The sequence below is a fragment of the Crotalus tigris genome, unplaced genomic scaffold (genome assembly GCF_016545835.1).
Source record: "Crotalus tigris isolate CLP2741 ecotype Arizona unplaced genomic scaffold, ASM1654583v1 scf7180000024280.1573445, whole genome shotgun sequence".
In the NCBI taxonomy this organism is placed as follows: domain Eukaryota; kingdom Metazoa; phylum Chordata; class Lepidosauria; order Squamata; family Viperidae; genus Crotalus; species Crotalus tigris.
In genome coordinates this window covers 924,741-934,065 of record NW_024100452.1, presented here as the reverse complement: position 1 = coordinate 934,065, position 9,325 = coordinate 924,741, and the positions used below count along the sequence as shown (strand labels likewise).

Here is a 9,325-nt window from a genome sequence, read left to right as displayed (position 1 = left end):
CAACTCACTTTTTTGATGGCATTGTTTAAGTAATGCAAACCTGTCAGATCTAATCAGATAGAAACAATTGGGGAAAGGTGGTCCTACAAGTATCCAGTCCCCAGACTATGAAGGACTTTATAAATGACCAACAGCATTTTTAGTTACACTCATACTAGTAATCTTTGCAGTTTGTGAACTAGCATCATTACATTAGTGTACCGTGACACATACATTGGTCCACTGTTGCATTCTGGATCACTTGTGCAGACCATGTATAAAGTTCAACCTTTGCTATCTTTAGCCAACAGAGTAATATGCAGCACAACAAACAGTTTCACATCTGGATCAAGAGACCATTGGATCCAAACTGAATGCAGTGGGAGATCTGAGGAAAGATGTGAAAAAAATGGTACCTGAATATTTCCTGGAGTTCTTCTTGAAACTTGTCATAATTTTAAGAAATATATGTTCTGAAATACATATGACATGTGACAACTCCACCAGGAGCTAGGACTATTCTTAAGCTTTGCCTCTTTTGATGTTTGGGGACTTAAGGGAGGTGCAGAGTTTGCAGTAACCTGAGCATTGCAGACAGACTTAGCAGCAGGTTCCAGGCTCCTGAACAAAAGTCAGCACAAGTTGTTGCCTTATGAACAAGAAACAAATCCAAGATTTCAGCTATTGGCATTAGGAAGACAAGGATTCAGCTTCCATAATGCCTCTGAGGAAGAAAGTGAGACCAAGTTCTGCTTCTGGGAAGTTAGAGACCTCCATGCTGACTAGGTAAGGGGCAATAATGGAAAGGAAGGTGTTACTTCTCTATACATTAAACAGAAACACATTGCTGCCTTTATTTATTTTTCTTTCAACACGAAACAAGATTTAGCTGTAGCTGCCAAGGCAGGCATGTTTGGAAAGCTTTTGTGGTTGTCAAGGAACCCAAGCTGCTGGAGTTTGGCATTTGTTTTCCTCCTTGTGTAAGAATTATAATTGTCTATGCCTGTCACTATGGTTTCTTTACTTAGCAATGGTTCCTCCACAGTTCTATCTTGTCAGGAATTCAGCATGTATAGCTGACCTGTGGATTTAGCTTCAGTGAAAAGTGTGAACATTTCTTAGGCAGGATGGTCTGTTAGCTCTTTTCTTGGGAAGATGCAGTGTATTATAATCATCTTCAGTCTCCTGGGGAGTTTCTGATGGCATAACCTAAGACTTACTCTCACAGGAGAAACTTAAGAATACTGTGTTCCTGCAAAAAAAAAAAAGCTTGTTAAATTTCTGACATGTTGTTGATTAAATTCACAGAGCAGAGGGAATATTTTTAATATCATTTAATATAACTTTGGAAGGATTCTTGCTAAGAGTACACTTCTGAGCAAAAGCACTTTTTGTAGAAAGGACAATCTTGTTCCTTTGTATACTTTATTTCAGTCAGGAGTGGCAGGAATAGATCATTGATCTATCACAATTTTCTAGGACAAGAAAAAAAACACTGAAGTATGGACAGAGCCAGTTATTCAGTCACACAATCTTATCCATTGACAGTTTGCAATAGGTGCAACATGCTGTATGCTCTAATTTTATTTAGTCATTCATTCTTTGCTCGAAAGGTCTCAGGGTCTCACAAAACTACACAGAAAACAGGCATATTTAATGGCTACCTTTAAAAACTCTGAACCTTCACCATTTCATTGATGGAGAAGTTCAGTAATTTTCTAAAACTCTTTTAATTAACAGAAGGGCTAAATAAACATCCCCTAATATTTGAATTATCCTCTGCCTTTCAAAAAGGGTAAGCATTTCTCCTTCAAAAACCACCTGATATGAAATGTTATGTTACTAATATAATATTTTGCAGAATTTTGCTAAATCACCAGTTTTGATATATACATCCTAAGAGTTGGGCTTTGTCCCAAGGTTACATTAAGTTTCCTCTGTTCTTCTGTATATACATAATTATACATTCCTCTATTTACAAAATACCCTGTTCAATAGCTATTCTCAGCCAGAGATGCTCAACAACCAATAGAAGACAATATACATAGCTTATATCATACTCAACTCTATATCATGCTCAACCATGTCAAGTCCAAATATCCAGTGGAGTTCATTGGATGACTTTGAGCCAGTCAGGCCTCACAAGGTTGCTTTGATATGGATAAAATGGGACAATTACCTTCCCATCCCATCCCAGTTACCAATCTGCAAGAATAAATAAAACAATATAGAATGATTATGTCACATATATGTAAATCACAGCTTAGCTTTTATATTCTTACTAGTGTTGCGACCAGATGTGCTTTAGTTAATCAGAGTGAGTGAGAACTTTTACCATATCGGCCTTTTTTTCAAAAAAGGAATCACAAATCCCTTTGATAGTAATAATATAAAAAATATACCAATCCATCCATGACATTAAACTCAAAGGAGATTTTTCCTTTTAAAATCATTTCTATATAGTGTAGTTCAGGGGTCTTCAAACTTGGCCTTTTTATGATTTGTGGACTTCAACTCCCAGAATTCCTCAGCCAGGCGTGCTGGCTGAGGAATTCTGGGAACTGAAGTCCACAAGTCATAAAAGGGCCAAGTTTGAAGACCACTGGTTTAGTTTATTGTATTTTCCAGGATATCTGAATAATATCTAGTAGGGAAATACCACGGAGATGTTTTAGTAAAGATCATGTCATTTCAATTAGCTTAAGTGTAACCAAGCAACATTGAAGAGTAAACAAAACAGGAGAACAGTGTTTAAAACTATTACTCACCATAAAACTATAGTGTATGTTTATTTTGGGGTTGGCTTTCAGCCAGATAACTGGCTTATGCATTTAAAAAGGATCATCTAAGGAAACCATAGTCAAAACTAAAGAGAATTCAGCCCATTCCTCCATACATCATTTTATTTGTTGTCATATGTTTATCCATTAAGAAAAGCATGTGATCTGGGAAGCCAGGAAACATATACTCTATCCATTGTGCTCTACTGTTTTCTAGTGGAGGTGGATGTACTAAAGATATAGGCTTCCCACATCATTTGGGATGCAATCTGTAGCTCCACAAAGCCTTTGGAGCAATCCTAAGGGTCCAAATTACTGGCAAATTGTAATAGTCAATTGTAATAGAAGAGAAAAAATATTAATTTCCCAAGGAATTCTGACATCCAGTGGGCAGCTGGATACCAGTAGTTTTATATAAGATTCAAGATAATAAACATATTCATAGAGCAAAAAGGGCAATAGTTTATTGAAGTAATATAAATTACAGGAGAATGTATACTTAAACATCCTTTCTGCAGATAAAACTTTGAAAAAGATTGTAAGTGAACCCCATCTTGGGCCAGCTGGAATATAGACCCTTCTCAGTCATGTCTACACCAAGTCCCCATCCTATTTGACTTCTCTTGGCTTAAGTAATTTTATATAAATGTATGAAGTTGGTCTGTTTTAGCTCCTGAAGATGCCTGCTCAGGAATGTCTCGTCCTGGAATTCAACAACTCAATTTCCCTTTTGAAAAGTTACTCTTATACTCAATTGAGAGATAAGATTGGGATAAATAGCATAAGTTTAGAACAGAAGGTGCACATGCATCAAGGTCAGTACTGTAAATATATTTTTTTTAGAAAGAAAAAGTAATACAGAGTACAGAAGTAAGCAAGTCGTATAATATTGGATGATAAAAAATAATGTGAAATTTATATAAACCAGGAGAAAAGTGGATGATGTCATTATGTCTCCTCACCATTTCGTTTGCATAATAATTACTATTATTATGAACTTATTAAAATATAGCTTAATTAATAAATTATAGCCTAACTAACTCTATATGATTAATTCAATTTTATTTTACTTATATCACCATCATTCCATTCCTGGTTGTGATCATATCTGGAAGCATAACTGTCAGAATGCCACTTAAAGATCAAGTATGACCCTTGACATAAAAACATTTCTGTTTACCATGCTACCCTGCATATAGCCTGCATTGTGCCCTTGCAAGCTGAAGATCTTTTAATATCTGAGCAGAAGACTTCAGCATCAGGCAAAAGCTATTACAGAGTGGATAAATCCTTTGTCTCTGATCTAAATGCACACATTTCTGGAGGATATTTCATGTTAATCCTGCAACCAAAGAGAGCAAGAGCTTTGAAGCACCATAAAAATTAAGAAATATATAATGAAAGAATGATAGAGTTGAAAAGGAGAGTTTAGGTTATTATGTCCAATCCCTGTCAATAGGTTCAAGTGGTTGGAGAGTTGGTGGGCAAATGCACTTCAGTTGGGATGGGTTGGGGGACATAGCAGAAGAAATTGGGTGAGCCATTTCAGCAAAAGGAAATACTCATGGCTTTGCAGCTATATTCTTCAGATAGAATTGACTCAGTCCCAAGTTAGGGTGTTAAGAGTACACACATACCTAATCATCATGCTTTGCTCTGCTCTGCAAGATCAGGGACATGTATAAAAGAACATGTGGTAGTATTTGCCGTCTATGGAATATTGTATCCTCAGAATATTCACCTCATTCCCCCTGTTGAAACTCAGATAGTCAGCCAAACTGGAGCTCTTTCATAGAGTTGTTAATGCATAATTGTATGGTTTGGGGATGCTGTGTTGGTTTTTAGGTTATGTATTTAATTGGATTTTTATGAATATTCTTGTAATCACTTACAAAGTAAGTGATTTCCAAAACTGTATACAGTATAAATAGATAGACAGAAATTCTTAGAAGTGTCCATAATGAAGCACCTTTCTTCCTTCTTCTTCCTTGTCCTTCTTGCTTGCTTTGTTATCTGCAGCTTTAGTCCAAATTTTAGAAAGTCACTTCACCTTTTAATACTTCTGGCATCTTTGTTTGTTAGTAGAATAACTGTATTTTGTGGCTAAAAAACCCATCTCATTGTGACAAAGAGAATGAACTCTAACCCCAGTCTGGAACCTTACTTCTTTTGTTACTATTATTCCCCAAACTGGTTAATAATGAACGAATAATAATACCATTTCCCATATGGTCACCTTCTTTTTTTCTGCTTGGACAGCATTCTGAATGAGCTAACAGAGCTGACATCAACAAAAGACTCTCTGTTTGGAAGGGCGCAGACTTCATTAGGAGGCCCCAAATTGCAAACTGCCTCTCCAGTTTCTATTGGCAGCTTCTCAGAAGGCCAAAAGAATATTCCCAGACCTCCAGAATGGCTGGTGAGGGAATTGCTGAAACGGCAGCAAAGGAGTCACTCCATTGGACTCATGGAAAACATCTCAGAGAGCGAAAGTATTCACCACCGTGCCGATTCCTCCCGAAGTCACTGGAAAGGCAAAGTATAACACATTCTCTTGTTGGCTTTAGTAAGGATTTTCCAGAGTTAAAGACTATGAAGGGTTGTGTAAAAGATTATTCAAATGTCCTTTGTACAGAAAGCATCTGCTTAGAAGTTGTTTATAAGTCAGGTGAAAACTGAGGCACATATTTTTTGTCATGCTATACATTTTTATCAGGTTATTTAGGACTGTAGCACACATTTCAGTCTCCATGGAGATGCCACAGAACTGGCACTGCAGTCTGTTCAAAACCAACCACTGAAATGTAAAGCAAAGATATGGGGATTCATATCTATTTTTCTACTTAAAGATATTATCAGTTTGGGGGGGAGAGAGACTGGACCTACCATTCAAGGGTATGAAATATGTTTTGTTGCCTATGTAGGCACTGATCTATATATATCAACTGAAGGCACATAAATAAAACAGTTACAACAAAGGAAAACTTAATTAACTCTCTGCTATATACTTTTCTCATATTCTACTTTCCTTTTGGATACATTCTACATTAATGGGGCTTTATGTTTCTCTGAAACATCTGAAGCCTTAGCTCAGAGGAGCAGAGTTGAACATTTGAGGGCTTGTTTATTAAGATTTTGCATTTATATACGGTACTGTTTTCATGTATCACTTCTATTTTGTTACTTACCTTCTAAGAGTGTATATTCCTCCTGATGCTTTAAAAGGAGACTAGACAATTTGTGGCAGATATTAGATATTGACTCAAGGCATCGAACTAGAAACTTCTCTCTGAAATTTAGTTGTGTTCCATACAATGCTTGCATTAATCCATCTTGCTCTTTGTCTTGGCAAGATCGAACAGCAGATTACTCTTGATCAGCTGCAGAAACTATACACAGCCTTTCAGGTACATCCTATTAAATAATTGGTGTCAAAGCATGTAATAATCTTTGGGGGGAAATTTTTGATGTTGCAGTTCCAACATATCTGGGAGTATCTAAGTTGAGAAAGTTTGTAGATGTTATCCCATTGGAAAATATAGATTAAAGGCACCTATTGATTGAAAAGTTATTATGCTTTGAACTTGGTTTGATTTTAATGTAAGGTGAGCGTGAAAGAAAGTATTCATTGTTGAAAGGGTCATGGTCAAGAGATGTATGTCAGCAACAAAGTAATATAATCCTTGCAGTATCTGATTGCCTATACTGGCAAGTGTTTTCTTGGCATAAAAGGATAAATGATGATTAAGTATTGCTATTTTATTGTTTTAATCTTTGCTACAGATGGAGCATATATTACCTAGGTTAACTGGGATTGAAGTGATTTGTAATCACTGAGTAATCAAGAAATTGTCATCATTGTTCTTACTCAACTTTTTTTTGGTTTTGGGTATTGGTTGGGAATTAAGACAAGGATAAATATTGACCCAACTTAATATATCTCCATGCCTAACCTAGTCTCCATATTGATGGCAAATACTTTATTAAAAACTATGATCTTCTGGACTCATCTGTCCAACTACTGTAAAAGTGGAGACATGAAAACCAAGGGTCAAGGAAATATGTGGCTGAGCAAACTTTACTGAGCACATTGTCCACATCATCTGGCATTAAGGATTAAAACATTGTCAGAGCTCCAGTCTCATAATCATCTTTGTTGCTCTGAATATTCATTTTGCATAGCAAGATGGACAGCATATAAATTTAATAAATAAATAGAAAATATTACTCAAAACTGAACTGCACAAACTGTGGAGTTTAAGACATGACTAATCTGACAAATGTTGCTTTCAGTCTTGCTCAAATATCACTGAGTGCTATTGAGATAACTGTCTGATATAGAAAATATAAAATGAAAGAGGAGAAATTGGCTTTTCCCCTTTTACCAAAAAATAGGCTCAAAATGTTCAAACCAATTTAGGATACATTTTCCTCTACTCATTCCAGTCATCTCCCAACATTTTCCACTGCCCTCAGCCGACATTTATTGCTGCCCATCTCGCAACAGTGATTCAGTATAACATGACTGAATGAGTTTCTCTTCATGAAAAATATTCAGGGGTTAATATGTCAATTAATGTTGAGACTCTAGAAATAATGCAGAGAAGAGCAACAAAGATGATTAGGGGACTGGAAGCTGAAACATACAAAGAACACTTGCAGGAATTGGATATGTCTAGTTTAATGAAAACAGGGACTAGAGGTGATATGATAGCAGTGTTCCAATATCTCAGGGGCTGCCACAAAGAAGAGGCAGTCAATCTATTTTTCAAAGCACTTGAAGGCAGGAGAAGAAACAATGAATGGAAACTAATCAAGGAGAGAAGCAACCTAGAACTAAGGAGAAGTTTCCTGACAGTGAAAACAATTAATCAGTGGAACGACTTGCCTCCAGAAGCTGGGAGTGCTCCAGCACTGGAGGTTTTTAAGAAGAGATTAGACAACCATTTGTCTGAAATGGTATAGGGTCTTCTCCTTGAGCAGGAGGATTGGACTAGCAGGTCCCTTCCAACTGTTATTCTGTTATTAAAACATGTAATATTACAAAAACCAGAGCAAAATATAGTATCACTATTACTCCATCACTGAAATCTTCCTCTCTGCTTTGGCATTGGCTGTAGAAGGGGCAGCCCATTATCTGCCACAGGTCTGGGGAAACTGTTTCACCTACTTACTGAAGGCTTCTAGAGCCAGGGGGAAAGAATGTCCAGACGAGTGGGTGTCTTTTTACCCAGGATCAGAAACAATAAAGATCACAAGAGCTGTTCTCATCAGGTGGCATGATTTATTGAGTGGCAGGTAAAAGTATCAATAGAGATAGAAGCAAAAATATGTAACTTTGGTAGAGAAACAGAGTCATCTCATTATAGTGAAAGTGGGTCAGAAGCTCTCTTGAATTCCTGGGGACTGCTGTATCTGTCAGGCCTCAGCCCAAGGACAATATAGTGAATCCAGTTCTTTATTTGCTTATGTCTAATAGACAGAATCTTGCCAGACTAAAGCTAAAAACTTCTAACCTAATACCATAGATATACCCTGGGAGATTCTAATTCTACCCTGAATCTTTTCCTTCCTCCTCCATCTAGCTCAGGACTATATAGACTCTTATCTTGATCCCTTGTTTGAAATGCACTGCTTTCTCCATGGGAAGCCATGGTGCTTCTGCCGACATTCCCCCAACTTTTTCTTCAGCTACACATTTCTTCACAGTATCTGATTTCTGATGAAGAAAATATTGAGATTATGGTACTTTAGTTTTACATTTAACATTACTCTCATGTTTGAATTATTCAAAAAGAAAAAAAGAAGTGACAGAGGAAAGAAACTATGATTTGAAAACCTAAGCTAATTTTGCCATGTCTACTGCTCTATATTAATGCTTAATAATGTTTTGCTGCTTTATTTGCCTCCAGGGATTGGAAACAAGTGGACATAAATCTGTGGATGTAGAAAGCTTCAAGCACATATTAAAGACATGTGCAGGGTCACATAATACAGTAAGCAAGCAGTGAAATTTCTTGGGATATTTTAACATGTAGCAAAAGTTATTAGTAAAAGGGGTGTGGGAAATTTCATGCTTTCTTTCCTGCCCTGTTTTTAGGTGCTGCATCAAATTGGGGGGAAGGGAATAGTGAGCTCCAACAAAATGTGTCTCATGAAATTTCAATGCTTTGTTAATGTCAAGATCTTTTACACATTTTTTTCTCTTTATAGACTGATGAAGAAATGGAAAAACTATTCATGAAAATAGACTATTTGGCAACTGGCAACATTCAGTGGGTACATACATATTTTGATTAATGGAAAAGTAGATGAGATGTAGTCAAGCATTTGGCCACAACAAAACAAGAAATCATTTTTTAAAAAATTGTGAATTAGCAGAAGTTTTTGACTGTGGCAGCATTAGAAAAGTGTCAGATAAATAAACACAAAATGACAGATGTTTCCGATTTGGACCACAATTAGCTTCAGCAATTGATTGAAGGTATAGTAAATAAATGGTGTTACAGTATATGTGGAGGTACTGAAATCAGTACAAAGACAAAGATTTTGTTTCTTCTGTAAAT

The 9,325-nt window shown here is 36.5% G+C and overlaps 1 protein-coding gene across 2 annotated transcripts in view; it reads left to right on the top strand.

Annotated features, from left to right (window-relative positions):
* Positions 1–554: 554 nt before the first annotated feature.
* The window catches only part of LOC120299140 (WD repeat-containing protein on Y chromosome-like), a 36,171-nt gene continuing 27,400 nt past the window's right edge, over positions 555–9,325 (top strand). For both annotated transcript variants that reach the window (XM_039323621.1, XM_039323620.1), the window contains exons 1-5: positions 555–765; positions 5,019–5,298; positions 6,113–6,166; positions 8,672–8,755; positions 8,973–9,038. In XM_039323621.1, the coding sequence (XP_039179555.1) occupies positions 698–765; positions 5,019–5,298; positions 6,113–6,166; positions 8,672–8,755; positions 8,973–9,038 (552 nt within the window). In that variant the 5' untranslated portion in view covers positions 555–697. The remainder of the gene's footprint in view (positions 766–5,018; positions 5,299–6,112; positions 6,167–8,671; positions 8,756–8,972; positions 9,039–9,325) is intronic.